This window comes from Somniosus microcephalus, chromosome 9 (genome assembly GCF_052327205.1).
Source record: "Somniosus microcephalus isolate GS21.2 chromosome 9, FLI_Smic_1.0, whole genome shotgun sequence".
Classification (NCBI taxonomy): Eukaryota; Metazoa; Chordata; class Chondrichthyes; order Squaliformes; family Somniosidae; genus Somniosus; species Somniosus microcephalus.
The window spans coordinates 122,697,447-122,723,692 of NC_140995.1; the positions used below are offsets into that span (position 1 = coordinate 122,697,447).

Here is a 26,246-nt window from a genome sequence, read left to right on the forward strand (position 1 = left end):
TGAGTATTTCCAGCATTTTCTGTTTTTATTCAAGAATCATTAATCTCAGTTGGTGCCACTGACAGCTTTTTGACCATAATCCTCCACTTACTGAATACTTAGGGAGTGAATTTCTATGGGGATTCTCCCACTTGTCCGCTTTAACTTCAGTGGAAGAGCCGCGGAAACCTTGCAAAATTGGAGTACACACCATTAAGACAGTTTTTTCGGGCTTTTCATAGGCCCTCTGCTGAAAGTTAGTGGAAGAGTAGGAGAATCCTCTGAGTCTCAGTTATACTGTTATTGCGTGAAGTTAAGCTTTTATAGTCACCTTCTGGCAGAAAATTACCGAGGTTAGTTTTTCCCACTAGACCTCTCAACTGAGGAAGTTATCTGGTGTGGAGGGTCCAAACAAGGCAGTGTAAGGAGGTGGTGTGGCCAGGGCAGAGCCTTCCAGCCCGAGTGTTCCTGTATTCTGGCCCGGGAAAGACCAATGAAGAAATTACCGGTCTTGCCAAGTTTTGTGCAGTTTCTTCATTAACATATGGGTGCTGCGCTCCCAGTGCACTTTCCACGGCTCACTAGCAGAGCAGAGAATGGGGGCAGGATTCTGTGTGATGCCCCTTAAACGTGCAGGTAGAGCACGATAAAGGTGTATTTGCACATTGTGTGGGGGAGGAAATGAATGGTTTGGAGAGCAGCTTTGTACTGAAGCAGAGTACAAAGTCTGACAATTCCAAGGTTGCAGGCATGACTTCTCCATTTAATGATCGAGCCTTGGAAGTCATGTTCATGGAGGTGCAGGCAAGGAAGCGTGCCATCTTTGGTTATAAGAGGCACCTTCCTCAAAAAGAAAAGGCAGTAAGGGCTGCATGGGAAGAGGTGGCAGAACAGGCTATTGCCAACTATTTCAATATCATGGAAAGTTGTGCAACTGAAAAGAGCCATACGATACACAGAGCAAAAAAAATGAGATTTTTGGCAGAAGGATGAAACAATTTTGTATTTATTTCAAATATTGTAAATTTAGTGAAAGAGATAATTGTGAGATTGCATTTAGGCTCTATCTGTCCATTTTTTGTACTGATTTTTTTATTATATATACACTGAACATCAGATTTTCCTCTTGATTTATGTCACTGCAGGATAAATTGAATGGAATAGGGAGCCACTTTTGCAAGGAAGTGACGAGGAAGTAGAATGTGTTCTGCCATGTATGGGTGGCCATTTGTAATGGTATGCTAGTAATACCTGCACCATAGCAACAGCAATGTCAGGGGTGCCTGATATTCAGCGTTACCATGTATGGTGGAGAGGAGGGATTTAAAAGTTAAAGGGCCCAAATGGTCAGTGTAATCAATCATCTTCTCAGACAGAGACTCTTGCAGAGGTCGGGGAACCTGCCCTAAAATATACAAAGTGGCGTAAACCTGGAAAATTGGTGACGTTGGGGGCGTATCTTTACAGTAAATGGGACTTGTACCTTGACAAAGATTCCGCAATAGTGAAAAACCCCGACCACAATGTGCTGGCAATCAATGACAGGTTATCTCTCAGCAAGCAATGCAGTACTGAGGGCCACCATCTTTTGCACTGTTGAGGGAATATTATCACTCATTGGAGACATGGAACATACTGAGCTGGCACGTAAATTGACAGCTACACTGCAGTGGCTAGCACTAAAACTGACCAAAGATAGACCAGGTAACATTGACACAGCAAGTGTTAGAAACTAGCCGGAATCTTTTAATTTCACATATTGATCATTCTATTTTTGCTAATCTGTGAAATTTTCAGTTTTCTATAATATTTTTCTGAAAAATTCACCCATAATTCTTTGCGGGATGCTGGATTCTAGAATAACTGTAATTCATTAGTAATATAAATTACCTGAATAGCAAAAAATACACATTCTTTATATTTAAAACAGTAAAAGATTAATAATGGCTACTTTTTTCACAGAAACATTTGCAGTCAAACTTCTAAACATTGCCTATACAGATGAACTGAGTAATCCTTCCTCAAACTACTATAAAAACCTCTCAGGACATTTTAAGATACTGGTAAGTAACTGAATGAATAACATTACAAACTCAAAAATGTATTTTTTCATCTTTGTGCTACTGCTGTGGAGCCTTGCCCTTCAGGAGTGTATAACAGAAATTCTGGTCGAAGCCGGGCTAATGCCTTAAAGTAAAACCTTTAATAAAGATATTAAAAGACTCAAAAGGCAATTAAATGGGAAAATGTAATGCTGTCATTCTGCAATATGTAATTTGTTTGATTTAAAAAAAAAAATTGGTCTAGTACCTAACATCGGGCACAGAAACTTCAGTTACTGGGTGAAAACCTTTTCAAAAAGCATTTTGAGGGAATCGGTTCATTAACCAACTGTGACAGCCAACTGTTTATATATTATTTTCCTATTATAAAAGTTTCCATATGGTTTTCCCATTTTAAGTGTTGACGTGAAAAATGTTACAGGAAGTAATATTTGTGGCACTAAGCGTGCATAATACAAGAGATTTTTTAATAATATATAAATATAGCAATATTATTTTTTAAACATAGAAATGAACCTGACTTGCTATTGTGGAATATTTGCAATGGACTTCATGCAACTTGGGGTTTAAGCATAGACACTGCCCTGGCCTTGGTGGATTTATCTACCCATCATATGTTTTCTGATTTGCTTCTGTCATGAATGTGGTGGGTAATTGAACCATATGAGAGAACCTGCTGCAATCCAAAGCTAATTCTCTTCATAACTGGTAGCAGATCCTTCCTGCATTGGTTCCTTCTGTGGTTGTATTCTGTGTTTTTCAATGCCTGTTTTCTTTGGCATTAAACCATTGTCAAGCTTATTAAACTCCACCTAGTGGTAGAAATGTGCTGCTGCAGACACCTTTTATAATGCTAAATCCTATTGCGATGCTACCTCGAGGCATGACAGAATGGTGATGCCCAAAAAAGGAGTGTGTGACATACATAGTAAACGTAATGGGCAATAATTTGGTGTCACAATAACGGTGAGGCTAATGACGCTCACTGTTGTTTATACGTAAACGCTACAGTGGCTTCAGGCACGGGGCAGATGCACATATCCAAAAGTTGCTGTCCGAGGTGCACCGCTTCACTGTTAGCTTAGCGAAAACGGCATCTCGCTGTCTGCTTCACTATTGACATACATTGAATGGTGTGAAGTTCCAAACTAAATACAAACTAAACTCACCACAGAAAGTTAAATCTCTGGAACTGAAAATTAACTATTACAAGTGTGGAGTCTCATTCCTTCAGGTTTTAATTGTTGGAGATTTTAAAATATATAAAATGTAAAATTTTACATAAAAAAAAATATTTTCCTTTGTCTCTTTAATCTCTCTCTTTTAATCCAATCTTTTTTCCCTTTTTCTCTTTCTGTACCTGATTTAATATTGAATTCACCCACTCTATGACTTGCACTTCCTTCTCAGTTCATGCGCTGTTAATTTCACAATCCTTCAACCTGAATTTAAAAATCTAAACATGCACGGGCAAGTCTAGCTAAGGGCAAATGGCCTGCTACAGCAAATTATGGGCCATTATATTATAGAGTATTGATCTGAATGTATTTCATTTTTATACATATATTCCTGTAGAATTAAAAATGTTTTCACCCTTTGTTGTTTTCACATTTATTTTTCAAATGCCATGTTTCTAATCTATTTATAACCATTTCTCTAGTTTGAAAAGGCCTACCAAGCAGTGCGAAGCGATGCTAAAGTAAACATTCTAGGATTCACGTAAGTGAAACATTTCAAGGAGAGACTTTTTCAGCCGCATTTTATTCTGAAGGTCCAATGACCAGAAACAGAGAACCTGATGATTAAGTAGGAGCTGAAAAGTGGGATCCAACACATGAAGCAATAGAATATTTATGGATTACATTTTATTTTGGGCACATGGGGGTAGGTTTTCATTATTATTGCCATTGCCTGGATCCTGAAAATCTACTCTGCAATAAAATGTTTTTTTAAGGTGGCTCCCTTTGTAAAGGGACCGCAGGGGCACCTTAAAACTACTTCTGGGAGGGGCAGGGGACACAAACCCCACTAACGTGAGCACCTTTGGCTGTCTTTCTGGACTCTTTAGCAGGGTGCAGTCCAGATGCACTACCCTCCTACCATGGGCATGCAAATCATGAAAATTCCCCCGACCCTACAAATTTTGGGGGTGGGGTGGGAGGGGATCAGTGACCAAGGTCCAAGACAGCTGCATCTTGTCATGACAAACTGTGCTGCCCTGCAGATTTTCACAGCCACAGTCTGCAGTAGATTAGGATTTAGCAGCCCTGAGCATGTGTTATGTAGTAGACAGCCACCACATATACTCCCACCACTCGGGTGGCAGCTAAAAGAAGCATTAGAATAGGGGATAGCGGTGTTTAAGAATCAACTGTCACTACATTAATTGTCTTGGAAAGAAAGAAAAGAAAGAAATTGCATTTATATAGCATCTTTAACAACCCCACTGTTACTGTGCTGGACACAGTTGGAGTTTATGAAATGGTTTCCCTTATTAAATTTGCACATTAGTTGTCAACCAGCAGTCATGGGATACCTGCTGCCTCCTCTTGTACCGTTGTTGATGATCTTCAGCCTGATCAATCTGTTGCTCTGGCCCACCTTTCTCTTACTCCTCCAAGTCATCTATGACAAGTTGTCTTTGCAAGTTGTGTACGATGCAACACACCATAACACTTCTAGACAATCTAGCTAGGTTACATTGGAGATATATTTGCAAAAGAATATTTCCCTTTTTCTAAGATAATGTTGCTTACTTGAGCTGTGAAAAAACATTAACTATGATTCTTCATTATTTTGAAAAAGATGCTTGGGTTTTCAGTTTGTCAGGACTGGTCCCATTGGTATGTAACAGGCATTTGAAGGCTGAAAAATTCAGCAAGGAATCCTTGATTCCTCTTCAATTAGAGCAGCATGTGGTCGTCTGGCCAGCCTGCCAAACTGGCCTAAAGTGTTCTCATAAAATGTGTGGGAGCTTTATTTTAATATAAGGATGGATGGCAATGACCCCAGCACAATTTCAGACCTGTTTACAATACAATCACGCTGTTTGCCCGGCTTGCCCTTCTAGGATGTAATTTAGTGGTTGTGTTACTGGACTAGTAATACAGAGGATTGGACTAATAAGCCAGATAATGTAAGTACATGTCCCAGTATGGCAGTGTGAGAATTTGAATTAAACCTGCATAAGGTCCCCTCTCCAGCATTGGTTTGCCCTGAAGCAGCCAGCATTATCGCGGGCTGCACTCGGGGAAACCAGCCCGAGGGATTGCCTGCAACAAAGAAGATAAATAACTTGCCTGAATCTGGAACTGGGAGGAGCAGGAACAGGACCCAATCTCTGCTCCCGACCCCTCATCACCACCGCTCCCGATATTCCCAACCACCCCCAATCTTCCAGCCCTAATCTCCCTCTCCTGAGATCCAAGACCCCTGACCCGATACTGGTCTGCGACTCTGCGTTTTCTCGCCTCCCCCCATCCCCAACCGACCCCCGGACCTACTTACTTGAGGGCCACTGAGGCGCTAGCTGCAGCCCAGTTTCGTACCAGTCATTGCCAGCTCTATTACAGTGAGATCTGAGGCTCAATATCAGAGGGGTCTCGGACCTCACCAAAAATGGGTGCTCCTGAATTTCTAGGCCCTGGAAATAAAAAGCTGGCGATGACTGAGGATAACTGCTCTGCACACTTCGGTCAGCACGGAGGCAGTTGCAGAAATGTGCCAGCTCCTACTAGGTCAGAAGAGACTAATCTGCACCATAGAGATGGCATTGCCAGTTGCAGTCATAGTGCCCAGCGCCCTCAACATTTATACCTCTGCCTCCTACCTGGGGATCATCTATGTTCTGCAGTATCAGCCATGTGCTGCCTACCTGTATCAAACCAGTGACTGATGCATCAGTCAACATGGTCAGAACTTTCATCTCCCCCCTCGACAAGTAGTAACAGGAGTATGGCATGGCTACCCAACTTGATTGCATTGTTGCATTTTCCAAAGTACAGGGGCCATTGATGGCAGTCGCATGACTGGATCTTTGCTTCTCCTCTTGGCGACCATTTTAAGCAGCTTACATCAGTTCCACCAATCTCCTGGTAAAGATGTATGTAGCTGTGCTGCCACTTGTAAATGTTGATGAGAGGGAGCTGGGTGCTGTGAGATAATGCAGCTGATTTCCATCTTCAGTGTACATCAGGTGGGTGGTGGGCAGAGCAATTGCCATACCCGCCCGATATCACCAGTGAAAGGCCCAAATAATTTTGGCCAGGCTTCACTTGCATTGAACTGGTGAGCTGCCAGCCATTTGCAAGCGTTGATGGGCAGCTCGTTGTTTTTGGGGGGAGGCAGGAAATTCGGCAGGCCATTCACAGAGCACCGTCATACGGCTTGGGATCGAAAGGGAAAGGCTGGACTGATGGGGGTAGGGGCAATGGAAAGCATTGTTGAAAAGGTGGAGGGCTGGCAATAAGGTGCTGGGAGAGCAATTATGCTCATCCTGCTGCCCAAAAAATGACAAATGAATGATTGTTTTAATTGTTCCCAGAGCTTCTTCCAGCGATCCCTTTAAGGGATGCTGCTTCCAGCCATTTCCTACTCTGAGCAGTGGGTGGTCTTATGTTCATTAATAAATAGACATTCTTATTATGAACACAGCCAGCTTTTGCTAGACACTTTTATTGAGCACATGTGGACTAGGTACAGTATCTGTAGAGGCATCCATCTTGACTGCTGCCTTGTGGGTAGCCTAGTGCCTCATGGGTAATGTAGTCTTAATATACATACAGCTGGATAGTGTAGTCTTATATGCAGCTCTACACAGCTCTATGGCTCCACCTAGTGTCCACTATAGAATGACATGTTATTGATCATTACATCCCCCTTTGAGGTTTAACAAAATCAATATCAATTAACTTTCAAGAAAACAATAAAGATAATATCAGTAACACTTTTGTTAGTGCTCTATAAACATAAACATTTTCAAAACAGTCAACATATTTTCAAAGCTTTACATTGTACTCAAAGATTAAGTCTATCAGGCTTTTTTACTTCACGTGTGGATCTTCTCAACATGGGTAAGTCTGATGTGTCTTCATGAGATTGTTCTGGCGGTGAATGACAAGATGCAGTTGCGGCATTGTCATCAATCTGGTCTTGAATAGTCTCTTGTGTTTTTAGGAGGGAACGGCGGTTCCTTCTGAGAATCTGTCCTTCCTCAGTTCTAACAGTGTATGACCTTGGTCCTACTTCCTCAAGAACTGTAGCTTTCCTGTTCCATGCATCTGGATCCTCAATCCTGACAACATCATCCCTTGTCAATGGTTTTAGAGTTTTGGATGACTTGTCATAGTATGATTTCTGTTTCAGCTTTAACAGTTGAAGTCTCTGTCTCAGTTCCTCACTTTGCTGTTCTTTTGCACAGCAGAGTAGCGTGGTGCACAACTTGCGACCCATTAGTAGTTCAGCAGGTGAAGAACCACAGTCTAAAGGTAAGGCTCGGTAGCTCAGCAGGGCGAGATAAGGATCAGACTTGCTTTCTGTCGCTTTCTTCAGTAGCTGCTTGAGAACTTGAACACCTTTCTCTGCCTTACCATTTGACTGAGCATACAAAGGACTGGATGTGATGTGCTGAAAGTCATAATGTGCTGCAAACTGTTGCCACTCCTTACAGTTGAAACGCGGACCATTGTCGCTAACGGCAATCCTGAGAATTCCATGTCTGGCGAAGATGGATTTCACATGCATTATGACACTGCTTGCTGTGGTGCTTGAGAGCAGCGCCATCTCAGGATAGTTAGAATAGTAGTCAATCACTATTAGATAGTCTTTACCATTTAAATGAAAAAGGTCCATACCAACCTTTTGCCATGGTGCTGTTGGTATGTCAGCTACTATCATTGGTTCCTTTGCTTGTTTGTTTTGGTGTTTCTGACATGTCTCACATTTGCCTATCATGTTCTCAATGTCCTTATTTATGCCAGGCCAATAAACAGTGTCTCTTGCCCTCCTTTTGCATTTTTCAATTCCGAGTTGTCCCTCATGAATCCTTTTGAGCATGTCTTGACGTAGAGCCTGTGGAATGACTATTCTGTTCTGTTTTAGTAATAGTCCACTTGCGACACTCGATTCTGACCTTATGTGAAAATATTTTGGACAGGAACCTTTTGGCCAACCATGATGAATGTTCTCTATTACTGTTTGTAATACTGTATATTTTACTGTTTCTTCTGCTATTTGCTTTGATTTTGTGTCTGACACGGGCAGCGCAGCAGTGACCATACTCACATGAACATCCACGTCTTCTTCAGTAGAGCTCACATGACTCATTGTGGGTGCTCGGGATAGTGCATCTGCTAACACTATGTATTTGCCTGGTGTGTAGATCAGTTCAAAGTCATATCTTTGCAGCTTCATCATGAGTCGTTGAATCCTTGGAGACATCTCATTCAGGTTCTTTTTTATGATGGCAACCAGAGGGCTGTGGTCTGTCTCAACTGTGAAGGTGGGAAGTCCATATATGTAGCCATGAAACTTTTCTAGTCCAACTACCAAGCCTAGACATTCCTTTTCAATCTGGGCGTATCGACACTCAGTATCAGTCATAGACCTGGAGGCATAGGCAACAGGCTTCCAATCTTCACCCTCTGCTTGTAGCAAGACCGCACCTAGGCCATCTTTTGATGCATCCGTTGACACTTTGATTCTTTTTGTTGGGTCAAAGAAGGTGAGTACAGGTGTGGTTGTCAGCACTGTTTTGAGGTTTATCCACTCTTGTTCATGTCTTTCTGTCCATGCGAACTCATTTCTTTTATGTAGCAGGTCTCGCAGACAGGCTGTCTTGGCTGACAAGTTAGGAATGAACTTTCCAATGAAGTTTATCATCCCCATGATGCGTAGCACTCCTTTTTTGTCAGTGGGTCGGGGCATTTTGAGTATGGCGTTTACTTTTTCCATATCTGGCTCTATTCCTTTACCAGATAGATTATCTCCTAGGAAAGTGACTTCCTGGATGCCAATCTGACACTTGGCTTTGTTGAGCTTCAGTCCATTCCAGCGTATGCTCTGTAGCACTTTAGTCAGTCTCTCATTGTGTTCTTTCAGTGTGGAGCCCCAGATGATGATGTCATCAACAGAGACCCGAACTCCTTCCAGACCTTCAATTATGTGTTCCATCACTCTATGAAAGATTTCAGATGCAGATATTATCCCGAAAGGCATTCTGAGGAAACAATACCTGCCAAATGGTGTGTTGAAGGTACAGTATTTGGTACTCTCTTCATCCAGTTTTAGCTGCCAAAATCCTTGTGAGGCATCGAGCTTTGTAAAGTATCTGGCACCTGACATTTCACTGGTGATTTCTTCTCATTTGGGAATCTGGTAGTGTTCACGTTTTATGTTTGCATTTAAGTCCTTTGGATCCATGCATATTCTTCGATCATTGTTCTTTTTCTTTACACATACCATGGAGTTAACCCAGTCTGTTGGCTCTTCAACTTTCCTGATGACTCCTAGTGTGGTCATTCTGTCCAGTTCATTCTTGAGCCGGTCACGCAGGGGTGCTGGAACTCTTCGTGGAGCATGTACCACTGGCTGAGCATCCTCCTTTAGCTGGATCTTGTAAGTGAGTGGTAGAACTCCAAATCCTTTGAACACATCCTGGAAATTATTCACTGCAGAATCCACCGAGTCATCTGGTCTGCTTATGGCACAGTTTATACGGTAGACTCTCTTGACCAGTTCTAAGTCCTCACAAGATTTGTCACCCAGTAGTGAATCAAGTCTTTCAGCCACAACAGAAAACATGAGATGATGCACTTTGTCTTTGACTGTCACTTTAAGTCTGCATACACCTAAGCTATCTATTTTCTGTCCATTATAGTCCTTCAGTAGTACTGACTTTTTCTATATTTTGGGCTTTTCTTTCATGTTGTTAATGTCACTCATACTGATTAAGTTTGCTTTTGCCCCAGTGTCTAGTTTCAAGGTAACTAATGCTCCATTTACATGCAGTGGGATCATCCATTTGTCCTCTTTTTTACTGCATTAACTTTATGTTCAGCATTGTCCATTATCCTTTTTGATATTGTCACATGACACCATTCCTACAAAAAATGTCTCCCTTAAATCAGTGTCCTCAATTACATTAACTCGTTGCCCTTTCTTAGTTTTTACTTTTGAAAAGCATTGTTTGGCAAAGTGATTCTTTCCATTACCTGTGCACATTTTTCCAAATGCTGGGCATTGTCTTAACTGGTGTTTGTAACCACAGCGTTTACAATTAAAAATTTCATCCTCCGATTGCTTTTCATTTCTGTTCTGCCCACGTTTCTTCCTCTTGTCGGACACAGCACCGACAGCAGCATTATCACTCATTACAATCGCATCATTATTGATTTCACTGAAAGTTTTCACGTGCTTTCGAGCTAGCTCGCTGGCTTGGCATATTTTCACTGCATTTTCCAAATTTAGTTCGGTTTCTCTCAACAGACGTTCCCTGACTTTTTTATCATGAATACCAAACACAATCTGGTCACAAATCATGGATGCTTTCAGCTCAGAGAAATTACATGTCTGTGCTTTCAGTTTCAGTTCAGTTATAAAGCTATCAAAAGCCTCATTTTGCTGCTGTGTCCTTGAACAGAACATGTATCTTTCATAGGTCTCATTCTTTTTGGGAGAGCAATGTGCATCAATTTTTTTAACACATCTTCTAATTTTTCTCTGTTCTCCTCTGGATTAAATACGAATGTATTAAATACCTCTATCGCCTGTGGGCCTGCAACCGTAAGCAGCAACACTATCTTCCTTGCGTCTGGCTTCGTACCGAATCCGATGGCTGCAATGTAGAGTTTGAATTGTTGTTTAAGAGTCTGCCAATTGTAGCCAATATTTCCTGTGAGTTTCAAACGCTCTGGTGGCTTCAAATTCTCCATGTCGCTTTTCACAATTTTCAGCAGATCTTCACCATCCTGGTACCGTCTTATGTTCATTAATAAATAGACATTCTTATTATGAACACAGCTAGCTTTTGCTAGACACTTTTATTGAGCACATGTGGACTAGGTACAGTATCTGTAGAGGCATCCATCTTGACTGCTGCCTTGTGGGTAGCCTAGTGCCTCATGGGTAATGTAGGCTTAATATACATACAGCTGGGCAGTGTAGTCTTATATGCAGCTCTACACAGCTCTACGGCTCCACCTAGTGTCCACTATAGAATGACATGTTATTGATCATTACAGGTGGGTCCAACACTCAGTGGGCACCGAGCTTCACTGCACCAAAATGGTATTGGTGCCTTAATGATGCCATTGGACCCTGACTTGCATTGGACGATGAGGCTTCTGCTTGTTTCCACTGACAGCCCTGGCTGCCTAAATTGAGGTCCACTTGAAAATGGCAGCCTCTCTTCCCCGACTTCTTGTCCAATGTTATCACAGCTCTAGAGAATACAAGTACAAAACTGATTTCAGTGACGCTACAAATTTGGAAAAACTTCCCACATGTGAGGAATAGATTTTTACCAATGTTATTAAAAAAAAATAAGGTTGGACGGGAAGGGAGAAGATATAGTTAAGGCTGTTCGTGCAGTGAACAGATCTGGTAGTCAAGAGAACCCTCCGGATGGCGTAAGTGTCTCTTCCAGCCAGTAATGCAGCCTCTGCATCCTCTTTATGCTGCTATTGCTTGGCTGCCTGAACCCCCTGCTGCCCCTTAGTAAAATTGCAGGTTCCCGTCATGCTGCTTTCAGTTGTCCATGGGGAAGGGGATAAACTGGCTTGTTCAAGTATCTTGAACTTGCATCATGCATTTCTGCACAGCTAATTGTATAATGTGACTGATGTCCCAAGTGGCAGCCTGAAATGACCTTGTAAAGTAAAAATTCAAGCAGTGGTGATCTTCACAACCACTGCCACTGTGGCGCCTCTGCTGCCGGCCGCTTCCAGGTTAGGTTGTACCCATTGATGGCCTTGTGTGTGAAATACAGCCACTACAAGCACTGCTTCTGGGTCAGGTGGTGGTAGGAGGCACTGGGTGTGTATATTCTGGAGTAAGAGTACCAGAGGGTGATATCATACGCCTCTTGTACTGCCTGACCTCCCTATGTTGTTCCTCCTCCTCCTCCCCTTCCTCTAAGTGACATTGATAGAGAGAAAACTCCAATGCCCTACCCCTAACACTAGCTGATTTGCATATTTTAGGTTTTTCTTTTGAATTCCCCCTCTATATTGAATGGGCAACAATGGAAGCCCCAAAGCCGAAGGCAGAAATCCAAACTTTGATGCACTTGTGATCAGGATTCTACCCCACCCCCTCCAAAAAAAACTAGGAAAAGGTTTTGAAAAATACAAATTTTAGACCAATTTGTCAGTACAATACTTCTGCCTCTACATTGCTGCCTAAAAATATGGGGCACTTGTTTTATCCCAGCATAGTTAATTTTAGACAGAAATGAAGTCAGGGAATTTGACATCTGATGCTATTGGCATGTAATTGTAATTCATGCACTCATATTTGGGTAGGTGATTCCTGCTGTTACCACTTCTGACAGAAATCCAAAACTGATGCTTCCATGGGTGGGAATATAATGTTACACATCCCCACCTGATTTACTGATATTGTCTGCCCTAAAATTGACAAGAAAAGTGGGAAAACACAAGTCTGGATGTATTCCCCAGGCCTGAAAATTTCCCCTGCAGCAATTCGAGATGAAGACTGGCACCCCATCCAACACCTTAAACATTCACTTCCTCCACCACCGGCATACCGTGGCTGCAGTGTGTACCATCTACAAGATGCACTGCAGTAACTCGCCAAGGTTTCTTCGGCAGCACCTGCCAAACCCTTCCACCTAGAAGGACAAGGGCAGCAGGCTCATGGGAACACCACCACCTCCAAGTCCCCCTCCAAGTCACACACCATCCTGACTTGGAAGTATATCGCCGATCCTTCATCGTCGCTGGCTCAAAATCCTGGAACTCCCTCCCTAACAGCACTGTGGGAGTACCTTCACTACACGGACTGCAGCGGTTCAAGAAGGCTTACCACCACCTTCTCAAGGGCAATTAGGGATGGGCAATAAATGCTGGCCTTGCTAGCAACGCCCACATCCCGTGAACGAATAAAAAAATCCCACCTGTGATCAAATGCACAATGCATGAATAAGATCCCATGGGATTCCAATAAATTAGACATACTGGTATAGGTCTTTTGATAGTGATGCAAATGATGGCACATTCATTTTAATGGGTTACTGTCAAGTGTGATGATCAGATAATCTAGTGTACATTGTCTGGGTCTCCAGCATTTGCGTTACAGTATACAATTCATACTTGGATCGAAACAACTGGGGGTAGATTTTCTTGTTATTTTTCTTGACATACAAGATCACCCTGGTGCAGTACATTTGAGGAAAGTGGGCAGGGAGGATTGCATATCTGTAATGGACACACCAGATTTCTCTGCATTATTTTTAAATCGGACACACTTCATTGCGGCCTGCAATCCTGCATCCCCAATTTCATTTCATGCACTGTGCACAGGTGATCCAAAATACCCAGGTGCAATAAAAGAAAAATTGCCCCCATTGATTTCCTGATCAGCAAGTTTTGTCCCCTTCATACAGATAGTGGTCAAGACTTGTGGCTTTGGTAAATCCAGCAGGAATTCTACCCACTGCAATAGTCTGCCCCAGACCCTGCCCTCTGGCTGATTTGCATATTTTAACTGTGGAGATAATAGTGGCAGTAGGTCATTGGGCATCTGCCACAGTGCGGGTGGCTCGCTGCCTCAGGGTGACCGCAGGTCGTTGGGTATCTGCCACAGTGCGGGTGGCTCGCTGCCTCAGGGTGACCACAGGTCGTTGGGTATCTGCCACAGTGCGGGTGGCTCGCTGCCTCAGGGTGACCACAGGTCGTTGGGCATCTGCCACAGTGCGGGTGGCTCGCTGCCTCAGGGTGACCACAGGTCACTGGGTATCTGCCACAGTGCGGGTGGCTCGCTGCCTCAGGGTGACCACAGGTCGTTGGGCATCTGCCACAGTGTGGGTGGCTCGCTGCCTCAGGGTGACCACAGGTCGTTGGGCATCTGCCACAGTGCGGGTGGCTCGCTGCCTCAGGGTGACCACAGGTCACTGGGTATCTGCCACAGTGTGGGTGGCTCGCTGCCTCAGGGCGACCACAGGTCGTTGGGCATCTGCCACAGTGTGGGTGGCTCGCTGCCTCAGGGCGACCACAGGTCGTTGGGTATCTGCCACAGTGCGGGTGGCTCGCTGCCTCAGGGTGACCACAGGTCGTTGGGTATCTGCCACAGTGTGGGTGGCTCGCTGCCTCAGGGCGACCACAGGTCGTTGGGTATCTGCCACAGTGCGGGTGGCTCGCTGCCTCAGGGTGACCGCAGGTCACTGGGTATCTGCCACAGTGCGGGTGGCTCGCTGCCTCAGGGCGACCACAGGTCGTTGGGTATCTGCCACAGTGCGGGTGGCTCGCTGCCTCAGGGTGATCACAGGTCACTGGGTATCTGCCACAGTGTGGGTGGCTCGCTGCCTCAGGGTGACCGCAGGTCGTTGGGTATCTGCCACAGTGTGGGTGGCTCGCTGCCTCAGGGCGACCACAGGTCACTGGGTATCTGCCACAGTGCGGGTGGCTCGCTGCCTCAGGGCGACCACAGGTCGTTGGGTATCTGCGACAGTGCGGGTGGCTCGCTGCCTCAGGGTGACCGCAGGTCACTGGGTATCTGCCACAGTGCGGGTGGCTCGCTGCCTCAGGGTGACCGCAGGTCGTTGGGTATCTGCCACAGTGTGGGTGGCTCGCTGCCTCAGGGTGACCACAGGTCACTGGGTATCTGCCACAGTGCGGGTGGCTCGCTGCCTCAGGGCGACCACAGGTCACTGGGTATCTGCCACAGTGCGGGTGGCTCGCTGCCTCAGGGTGACCACAGGTCACTGGGTATCTGCCACAGTGCGGGTGGCTCGCTGCCTCAGGGTGACCACAGGTCGTTGGGTATCTGCCACAGTGCGGGTGGCTCGCTGCCTCAGGGTGACCGCAGGTCGTTGGGTATCTGCCACAGTGCGGGTGGCTCGCTGCCTCAGGGTGACCACAGGTCGTTGGGTATCTGCCACAGTGCGGGTGGCTCGCTGCCTCAGGGTGACCACAGGTCGTTGGGTATCTGCCACAGTGCGGGTGGCTCGCTGCCTCAGGGTGACCACAGGTCACTGGGTATCTGCCACAGTGCGGGTGGCTCGCTGCCTCAGGGTGACCGCAGGTCACTGGGTATCTGCCACAGTGTGGGTGGCTCGCTGCCTCAGGGTGACCGCAGGTCACTGGGTATCTGCCACAGTGCGGGTGGCTCGCTGCCTCAGGGTGACCGCAGGTCGTTGGGTATCTGCCACAGTGCGGGTGGCTCGCTGCCTCAGGGTGACCACAGGTCACTGGGTATCTGCCACAGTGCGGGTGGCTCGCTGCCTCAGGGTGACCACAGGTCACTGGGTATCTGCCACAGTGCGGGTGGCTCGCTGCCTCAGGGTGACCACAGGTCACTGGGTATCTGCCACAGTGCGGGTGGCTCGCTGCCTCAGGGTGACCGCAGGTCGTTGGGTATCTGCCACAGTGCGGGTGGCTCGCTGCCTCAGGGTGACCACAGGTCACTGGGTATCTGCCACAGTGCGGGTGGCTCGCTGCCTCAGGGTGACCGCAGGTCACTGGGTATCTGCCACAGTGCGGGTGGCTCGCTGCCTCAGGGTGACCACAGGTCACTGGGTATCTGCCACAGTGCGGGTGGCTCGCTGCCTCAGGGTGACCACAGGTCACTGGGTATCTGCCACAGTGCGGGTGGCTCGCTGCCTCAGGGTGACCGCAGGTCGTTGGGTATCTGCCACAGTGTGGGTGGCTCGCTGCCTCAGGGTGATCGCAGGTCGTTGGGTATCTGCCACAGTGTGGGTGGCTCGCTGCCTCAGGGTGACCACAGGTCACTGGGTATCTGCCACAGTGCGGGTGGCTCGCTGCCTCAGGGTGACCGCAGGTCGTTGGGTATCTGCCACAGTGTGGGTGGCTCGCTGCCTCAGGGTGACCGCAGGTCGTTGGGTATCTGCCACAGTGCGGGTGGCTCGCTGCCTCAGGGTGACCGCAGGTCGTTGGGTATCTGCCACAGTGCGGGTGGCTCGCTGCCTCAGGGTGATCACAGGTCACTGGGTATCTGCCACAGTGCGGGTGGCTCGCTGCCTCAGGGTGACCGCAGGTCGTTGGGTATCTGCCACAGTGTGGGTGGCTCGCTGCCTCAGGGTGACCACAGGTCACTGGGTATCTGCCACAGTGCGGGTGGCTCGCTGCCTCAGGGTGACCGCAGGTCACTGGGTATCTGCCACAGTGCGGGTGGCTCGCTGCCTCAGGGTGACCGCAGGTCGTTGGGTATCTGCCACAGTGTGGGTGGCTCGCTGCCTCAGGGTGACCGCAGGTCGTTGGGTATCTGCCACAGTGCGGGTGGCTCGCTGCCTCAGGGTGATCGCAGGTCGTTGGGTATCTGCCACAGTGTGGGTGGCTCGCTGCCTCAGGGTGACCGCAGGTCGTTGGGTATCTGCCACAGTGCGGGTGGCTCGCTGCCTCAGGGTGACCGCAGGTCGTTGGGTATCTGCCACAGTGTGGGTGGCTCGCTGCCTCAGGGTGACCGCAGGTCGTTGGGTATCTGCCACAGTGCGGGTGGCTCGCTGCCTCAGGGTGACCGCAGGTCACTGGGTATCTGCCACAGTGCGGGTGGCTCGCTGCCTCAGGGTGACCACAGGTCACTGGGTATCTGCCACAGTGTGGGTGGCTCGCTGCCTCAGGGCGACCACAGGTCGTTGGGCATCTGCCACAGTGCGGGTGGCTCGCTGCCTCAGGGTGACCACAGGTCACTGGGTATCTGCCACAGTGTGGGTGGCTCGCTGCCTCAGGGCGACCACAGGTCGTTGGGTATCTGCCACAGTGCGGGTGGCTCGCTGCCTCAGGGTGACCGCAGGTCACTGGGTATCTGCCACAGTGCGGGTGGCTCGCTGCCTCAGGGTGACCGCAGGTCACTGGGTATCTGCCACAGTGCGGGTGGCTCGCTGCCTCAGGGTGACCGCAGGTCGTTGGGTATCTGCCACAGTGCGGGTGGCTCGCTGCCTCAGGGTGACCACAGGTCACTGGGTATCTGCCACAGTGCGGGTGGCTCGCTGCCTCAGGGTGACCACAGGTCACTGGGTATCTGCCACAGTGCGGGTGGCTCGCTGCCTCAGGGTGACCACAGGTCACTGGGTATCTGCCACAGTGCGGGTGGCTCGCTGCCTCAGGGTGACCACAGGTCACTGGGTATCTGCCACAGTGCGGGTGGCTCGCTGCCTCAGGGTGACCGCAGGTCGTTGGGTATCTGCCACAGTGCGGGTGGCTCGCTGCCTCAGGGTGACCACAGGTCGTTGGGTATCTGCCACAGTGCGGGTGGCTCGCTGCCTCAGGGTGACCGCAGGTCGTTGGGTATCTGCCACAGTGCGGGTGGCTCGCTGCCTCAGGGTGACCCCAAAGTGAAAAAATAAGTCAACTCTTTTTACAAGGTCATCCTGCAATTGCTCGGGCAAAAGCTGCACTTATTTTTTTTATTTTTCTGTCCCGCCTGCTCTCCTGGATGCCAGGAATGCACAGGGGTCTTAGCACTCAGCATTGCTGGGATAAACATGATGGAAATTAGGTCAAATTACATATTCTTGTCATTTGTACATACGGGCAGGCATATTGCACATCCCTGTCACTTCTGTCAAAGAATTCTGGACGTGGCGAATGAGCCACTGGAGTTACCCTAAGGAGCCACTGAAACTTCGGTAGAAAGTTCAGCCTGGTGAGTCACAAATTTTACACTTTGAAGCTTATTGAAGAGAAAGCAGCTTCTATTTTAACCCTAGCTACTCCAAACTATACACGATAAAGGCAGGAATTCCAATTTGGCCGCACCTTCATTAGGTTCTTAGTTTGAATTACTTTAAGGAAATGGCTGTAATAACCCCCTTTTCTTGCCTTTATTAATTTAGTAGTGGGAGTGTAATTGTGCTCTATGAAGTAATCACTAGCACCACTTTAGAGGAAGCAGAAATTGGCGCCAGCCGCGAAGAATTGAAAAAATCTCTTCCTGCTATATACACACCTGAGTTCATTGACAGTAAGTAGTCTTTTGAATAATAAAATAATTTTGATAGAGTTTAAGTTAAAAATGTGTAGTTTATGGTAGAAATAGAATATTTATTGCCTAACTAAATAGGGTGTCTATATTTACATTGTTGGATGTTAAAGCACTTTCGGCAATTATGTAATGGTAAGTACATTCACTTACTAAATATGCTGCATAGTCTGAGCCACTAGTGGGAAGACATGTGCTCATCTCAAAGTTGAACATCTATGTAATCAGGACTCCTATTAGTCTCAGGAATTCTGGGAGCAGGGATGGTTGGGAAATGTAAACTTTAGCACAAAGAAGAAATTAAACCAGACTTGCATAACCTTTCAGGTTTTGAACAATTGGAGCAAACACTCCTGGATGATCTGGGCCTCATTGATATCACTTTGCATACCTGGTTGTACCTGTGTTCAACTTTGGTGTCAGGGAGGTCCAATGGCTAAAATATGCATGACTGCTATTGTTTCCCTGCCTGCTTCCCATGGAAGAAGATGCAAAAAGCTTCCCGGAAATAGTGGACAACCAAGGATCTAGCAAGAATGAAGAATTGAAATATATTCGTATTAGTAAAAAAGTAGTACTGGAGAAATTAATGGGACGGAAAGCTGTAGATGCAAGGAGGATGTTTCCCCTGGCTGGGGAGTCTAGAACCAGGGGTCACAGTCTCAGAATAAGGGATTGGCCATTTAGGACTGAGATGAGGAGAAATTTCTTCACTCAGAGGGTGGTGAATCTTTGGAATTCTCTATCCCAGAGGGCTGTGGAGGCTCCGTCGTTGAGTATATTCAAGACAGAGATCGATAGATTTTTGAATATTAAGGGAATCGAGGGATATGGGGATAGTTCAAAAAAGTGGAGATGAGGTAGAGGATCAGCCAAGATCTTGAATAGCAGAGCAGGCTTGAAGGGCCAAATGGCCTACTCCTGCTTCTATTTCTTATGTTCTTATAAAGGCAGCGCAGTTGGAGCTGTTGATGCTCTGGTTATGAATGATTTTTTTGTGAGGACCGATTTTCCTCTTGGGTTCTCTGTTGGGTGGAAGTCAGGTGCAGTGTATCCGCTGTGTGCTGAGCGAGGAGTCTGCTTAAATTTCTTGAGCCAGGCAATTTGCCTGGCCACAGTACCCGGTTGGCACAAGTCCAACTCTGACCAGGCTTTCTGTGGCAACGTCAGTTAGGGATGGAAATGGGAGCATAGCTGTAGGTCTGAGAGGCATGCAGCTGCAATGTTGGCCATCGGCACTGTTTCTCATGTAGCCTTAATGCCTAGACTACCACATACTGCCGGACAAGCAGGTGTGAAATTACTGACAGGTTGAACATAAGAACATAAAAAATAGGAGCAGGAGTAGACCATACGGCCCCTCAATCCTGCTCCGCCATTCAATGAGATCAGACTGATCTTCTACATCATCTCCACTTTCCTGCCCTGTACCCATATCCCATGATTACCCTTTTATAGCTCAGACTATGATATTCCATAATGGAAGATGAAGCGAGAGGGCTGGGTCACCCACTCCTGCCATATTAGCATGTTTATGCTAGGCCTGCGCCTACTGCAGTTACGACCCAGTCCCATCCCGGAAATCCCAGGGTGGTGTTGCGAGGGAACAGATCTGGCACAATGGCTGTCTGCCCAATTTCTCTTTTCTGAGACTCACTTTAATTGGATCAGGCCCTTCCCCTAATAATTGGCTCAATTGGTGCTTTCAGTCCTCCAGCATAACATACTTTTTGCCACTCTATGGCTTCATCAGAATTTGTGGACTGGGATTAGTAGTTTCCATTGTAACCTTAATGCCTAGATTGCTGCATACTGCATGACAAGATGTGAAAGTTACTGCCAGTTCGAATATAAGCTTTGTCATTACCCTTCTAAAAATCAAACTATGGTCTTCGATGCAAGATTTTGAAATCCAGAAAGCAGAATCATTCAAGTTGAATTCTCCCTTGGCAGCAAAGTGCAGAATTCGGCAAAATACAACTTGTAGGGCAAAAATGGGGTGTTAAATTCGCCTGGGCGCTACTTTTAGCGCCCCGGAAAAATTAGCACTCCCGCGCCGGAAATTGATTGGTTGCGCCCCAAGAGGGAAGTGGGGTACTACTGGAAGTGCCCCGCATCCCTCTTGGGCTGCTGCGAGTCAATATCGAGGCGCAACGTGCCGCCAGATGTCCTGCCCCCACCCACCCTACCCCATCGGTGTAGCCGCTGTAAGTGTGCGAGCAGCTCGCCGATTATATTTAAATGCGAGCCAACCACAAAAATGGTCCCCGACTGCTTCAATCAGGTGAAAGGCTGGCTCCTTCCACCCTCCTCTGGCCTGATGGAATTGATCACTTCAAACTTGTTCCCATTGTCTCTTACATTTTTTTTCCCCTTTCATTCATTTCATTTTTTTTTTAGCAAACTAACACATTTCAGTTCCTAATGAATCAATTGATGTTTGTATAACACTCATGGATGGAGAACTAGTTGGCAGTCGATAGTTATTCTCCATTATACTTTTAAGCATTTATTTCATGCTGTGACATATATTCACATAGCGATAATCAAGTATGCTCAAAGCAAGTGAGTATGGAACAAAATATAATTTAATAGGAACAGCAAGGACCAGATTGTATAGCTTTTGGAAAGCTGTATGAATGTTGTGATGTGCCTCAATGAATCCGAGACTCGACGTTAACGGAGCAAAGCAAGGCTTTTATTAACTCAGAAAGTAATACACATTGGAGAAGTGTCTCTCATCCAGAGATCTGCTGTACTCCTGTGAGACACGCTGGGACTTGCTTAAGTAGGGGCCAGGTATGGGCGGAGCCCTACACACAATACAATACAGGTAAGGAAATGAAACTGAAACTAAACTAAACACAGGGAATACAGTGCCTGATGAATGGCATATTTCATCACATGTTGCTTTCTTTAAACAGAGGCTGTAATACCATGCACTGATCCAGATTATGGCACAACAAATTATAATTCCATCGCAGAAATCCCCTGCGAGGGGGCGGCAGGGGTCAAGAAGAGAAAATGTGGAAAGGATGGACTCTATGATCCAGTAACAGATTTCTGTATATCATCTGCAATCAATGATATTCTTCAGGTACGAATTTTAAGAGAAACTACAATAAGCACTGTCCTTGTTCAAATGTAAAATGTGCTCACACCAAATTCTTCACTGCATTATTTTAACACAGCTGTTAGCTGGTTTAAAACAAAAAGCTAACATTCGTGCCACCTAATTGTTAGACAATGGCCATTATCAAAACAAAAGCCCAACCACATCCCCCTGACCTTCAAGAACACCACAATTACCATTAAAATCCTCTGGATTACCATTGATCTGAAGTTCAACTGAACCAGCCATATCAACATTGTGGCTACACGATCAGGGCAGTGACCGGGTACTTTGTGATGACTGGCTCACCTCCTGAGCCCTCAAAGCCTCTCAAAGCACCTGCAAGGCACAATTCAGGAATTTGATGGAATACTCATTACTTTGCAGCTGTAACAGCACTCAAGAAGCTCAACACCATCTAGCACAAAAGCAGTTTGCTTGGTCGGCATACCAGCCACTGACTTCCATATCCAACCCCCTCCACCACTGGCGCACTGTGGCTGCAGTAGGTACTAACTGCAAGATACACTGCAGCAACCCACCAAGCTTACTTTGACAGCACCTTCTTGCCCTGTGACCTCTGCCACCAAGAAGAACAAGAACAGCAATGTTGCAGGAATGCTATCATTTCAAATTCCCCTCCAAGTCAAGACTTGGACCAGGAATCCCAACCCTCCCGCTTTGCGTGGGAGTCTACCAGAATGGGCGATTCGTCTCCTGGGCACTGCTGCTGGTGACTCAGGAGAAACGGACCTTGTATGCGCGGTTTGCGCATGCGCAGGACCCTGGCTGTCACAGTTTGTAACCAAACCGCATTGTCTGAGCCCTGCTGGTCCCCCCGTTATTTGGAAACACTGCTTCATTGCCGATTGTGAGTAAGACCGCATCGTGGCCAACAAAAATAGCCGAGTCCTGAGTGAGCAACTGGGGGAGGGAGGGAGAGAGAGAGAGCAACACAAACTTGAGGAGGGAGAGAGAGAGAGAGGATCTCAAACTAGGGAGGGAGAGAAAAACACAAACTGGGGAGGGAGGGAGAGAAAAACACAAACTGGGGAGGAAGGGAGCGAGAAACACAAACTGGGGAGGGAGGGAGCGAGAAACACAAACTGGGGAGGGAGGGAGCGAGAAACACAAACTGAGGAGGGAGGGAGAGGAAAACACAAACTGGGGAGGAAGGGAGCGAGAAACACAAACTGGGGAGGGAGGGAGAGAAAAACACAAACTGGGGAGGAAGGGAGAGAAAAACACAAACTGGGGAGGGAGGGAGCGAGAAACACAAACTGGGGAGGGAGGGAGCGAGAAACACAAACTGGGGAGGGAGGGAGCGAGAAACACAAACTGGGGAGGAAGGGAGCGAGAAACACAAACTGGGGAGGAAGGGAGAGAAAAACAAACTGGGGAGGAAGGGAGCGAGAAACACAAACTGGGGAGGGAGGGAGCGAGAAACACAAACTGAGGAGGGAGGGAGAGAAAAACATAAACTGGGGAGGGAGGGAGAGAAAAACACAAACTGGGGAAGGAGGGAGAGAAAAACACAAACTGGGGAAGGAGGGAGAGAAAAACACAAACTGGGGAGGAAGGGAGCGAGAAACACAAACTGGGGAGGGAGCGAGCGAGAAACACAAACTGAGGAGGGAGGGAGAGAAAAACATAAACTGGGGAGGGAGGGAGAGAAAAACACAAACTGGGGAGGAAGGGAGCGAGAAACACAAACTGGGGAGGGAGGGAGAGAAAAACACAAACTGGGGAGGGAGGGAGCGAGAAACACAAACTGAGGAGGGAGGGAGAGAAAAACACAAACTGGGGAGGAAGGGAGCGAGAAACACAAACTGGGGAGGGAGGGAGAGAAAAACACAAACTGGGGAGGAAGGGAGAGAAAAACACAAACTGGGGAGGGAGGGAGAGAAAAACACAAACTGGGGAGGGAGGGAGCGAGAAACACAAACTGGGGAGGAAGGGAGAGAAAAACACAAACTGGGGAGGGAGGGAGAGAAAAACACAAACTGGGGAAGGAGGGAGAGAAAAACACAAACTGGGGAAGGAGGGAGAGAAAAACACAAACTGGGGAGGAAGGGAGCGAGAAACACAAACTGGGGAGGGAGGGAGAGAAAAACACAAACTGGGGAGGAAGGGAGAGAAAAACACAAACTGGGGAGGAAGGGAGAGAAAAATACAAACTGGGGAGGGAGGGAGCGAGAAACACAAACTGGGGAGGGAGGGAGAGAAAAACACAAACTGGGGAGGAAGGGAGAGAAAAACACAAACTGGGGAGGGAGGGAGAGAAAAACACAAACTGGGGAGGGAGGGAGCGAGAAACACAAACTGGGGAGGGAGGGAGCGAGAAACACAAACTGGGGAGGGAGGGAGCGAGAAACACAAACTGGGGAGGAAGGGAGAGAAAAACACAAACTGGGGAGGGAGGGAGCGAGAAACACAAACTGGGGAGGGAGGGAGCGAGAAACACAAACTGGGGAGGGAGGGAGCGAGAAACACAAACTGGGGAGGGAGGGAGCGAGAAACACAAACTGGGGAGGGAGGGAGCGAGAAACACAAACTGGGGAGGGAGGGAGAGAAAAACACAAACTGGGGAGGAAGGGAGAGAAAAACACAAACTGGGGAGGGAGGGAGGGAGGGAGATAAAAACACAAACTGGGGAGGGAGGGAGAGGAAAACACAAACTGGGGAGGAAGGGAGTGAGAAACACAAACTGGGGAGGAAGGGAGTGAGAAACACAAACTGGGGAGGGAGGGAGCGAGAAACACAAACTGGGGAGGGAGAGAGAGGAAAACACAAACTGGGGAGGGAGGGAGAGGAAAACACAAACTGGGGAGGGAGGGAGATAAAAACACAAACTGGGGAGGGAGGGAGAGGAAAACACAAACTGGGGAGGAAGGGAGTGAGAAACACAAACTGGGGAGGGAGGGAGCGAGAAACACAAACTGGGGAGGGAGGGAGAGGAAAACACAAACTGGGGAGGAAGGGAGTGAGAAACACAAACTGGGGAGGGAGGGAGCGAGAAACACAAACTGGGGAGGGAGGGAGCGAGAAACACAAACTGGGGAGGAAGGGAGCGAGAAACACAAACTGGGGAGGAAGGGAGTGAGAAACACAAACGAGGGAGGGAGAGAAAAACATAAACTGGGGAGGGAGGGAGAGGAAAACACAAACTGGGGAGGAAGGGAGTGAGAAACACAAACTGGGGAGGAAGGGAGTGAGAAACACAAACTGGGGAGGGAGGGAGCGAGAAACACAAACTGGGGAGGGAGAGAGAGGAAAACACAAACTGGGGAGGGAGGGAGAGGAAAACACAAACTGGGGAGGGAGGGAGATAAAAACAAACTGGGGAGGGAGGGAGAGGAAAACACAAACTGGGGAGGAAGGGAGTGAGAAACACAAACTGGGGAGGGAGGGAGCGAGAAACACAAACTGGGGAGGGAGGGAGAGGAAAACACAAACTGGGGAGGAAGGGAGTGAGAAACACAAACTGGGGAGGGAGGGAGCGAGAAACACAAACTGGGGAGGGAGGGAGCGAGAAACACAAACTGGGGAGGAAGGGAGCGAGAAACACAAACTGGGGAGGAAGGGAGTGAGAAACACAAACGAGGGAGGGAGAGAAAAACATAAACTGGGGAGGGAGGGAGAGGAAAACACAAACTGGGGAGGGAGGGAGAGGAAAACACAAACTGGGGAGGAAGGCAGCGAGAAACACAAACTGGGGAGGGAGGGAGCGAGAAACACAAACTGGGGAGGGAGGGAGCGAGAAACACAAACTGGAGAGAGAGTGAGAGTGACATAAACTTTGGAGGGAGAGAGAACAACACAAACTGGGGAAAGAGAGACACAAACTGTTAAATGCAGATAGAGTCCTATGGAATTGGTGGGACGATCTTGGCTTGGATAAGGAATTGGTTGCATCTTTTAGGCAGAAGATTGTTATTAATGGTAGTAGTTCTGTGTGAAGACTGGTTATGAATGGAGTCCTGCAGGGATCAGTGTTATGAACATTGGTCTGCACAATCTATATTAATCATCTGGATGAAGGCTTGGGGGGAACTTGTTGCCAGTTCGCGAATGAGACAAATGGATGTTAAAAAATAACGACTGCAATCAGATCCAGATGCAATGGGGGAATGGGCCTGTGTTTGGCAGATGTCATTGAATACCGGTAAATGTAATATTATGCATGTAGGTAGGGCAAATGCCAAGCATATGTATACCATGCAACAAATGTTGAGTGGGAAAAAGACCTAGGTGTTATAAGCACACACATCGCTAAAACCTTACAACTGATACAGCTAGACTATAGCTAAAGCATATAAAGTATTAGGATGCATTGCTAAAATGATCTAATATAAAACTAAAAATCAGTGTACTGTCTTTGTATAAGACCTAGGTCAGGCCTTATCTAGAATATTGTGTCCAGTTTTGGTCCCTCACATGATGGGTGATATAAAGGCGTGAGTAGAGGTTCAATGGAGGGCCATTAGATTGATGCATAGAATCATAGAATGATACATCACAGAAGAAGGCCATTCAGCCCATCGTGCCTGTAATGGCTCTTTGAAAGAGCTATCCAATTAGTCCCACTCCCCTGCCCTGCAAATATTTCCCCTTTAAAAAAAACCTTTAGTTAACTTAGAGGCTTAGAGAGCTGAGTCCTTTTACTGTAGAAAAGTGAACATTTTGGGGAGATTTGATTGAGATGTTTAAAATAATGAAGGGACTAGAATGTGACCATGTGGATAGACTATTTGAATTAGATAGGTTAGGGAGAACGTGGGGATATGCATATAAGTTACATAAACATAGAATTAGATTAGGTGTCAGGAGGTTTTTCTTTTCGCAGAGGGGCATCAATCTTTGCAGCAAGTTACCAGCTTGTAGAGTGAGTGCGGATTCGCTGCAAGCATTCAAAA

General features: G+C 47.1%; 1 protein-coding gene across 1 annotated transcript in view; it reads left to right on the forward strand.

The window, feature by feature from the left end:
- LOC147112643 (adhesion G protein-coupled receptor F4-like) overlaps positions 1 to 26,246 on the forward strand; it is a 158,378-nt gene that overhangs the window by 110,292 nt on the left and 21,840 nt on the right. The window contains exons 6-9 of the mRNA XM_085997110.1: positions 1,942 to 2,042; positions 3,703 to 3,761; positions 18,073 to 18,200; positions 21,143 to 21,315. Coding sequence (XP_085853236.1) covers positions 1,942 to 2,042; positions 3,703 to 3,761; positions 18,073 to 18,200; positions 21,143 to 21,315 — 461 coding nt within the window. The remainder of the gene's footprint in view (positions 1 to 1,941; positions 2,043 to 3,702; positions 3,762 to 18,072; positions 18,201 to 21,142; positions 21,316 to 26,246) is intronic.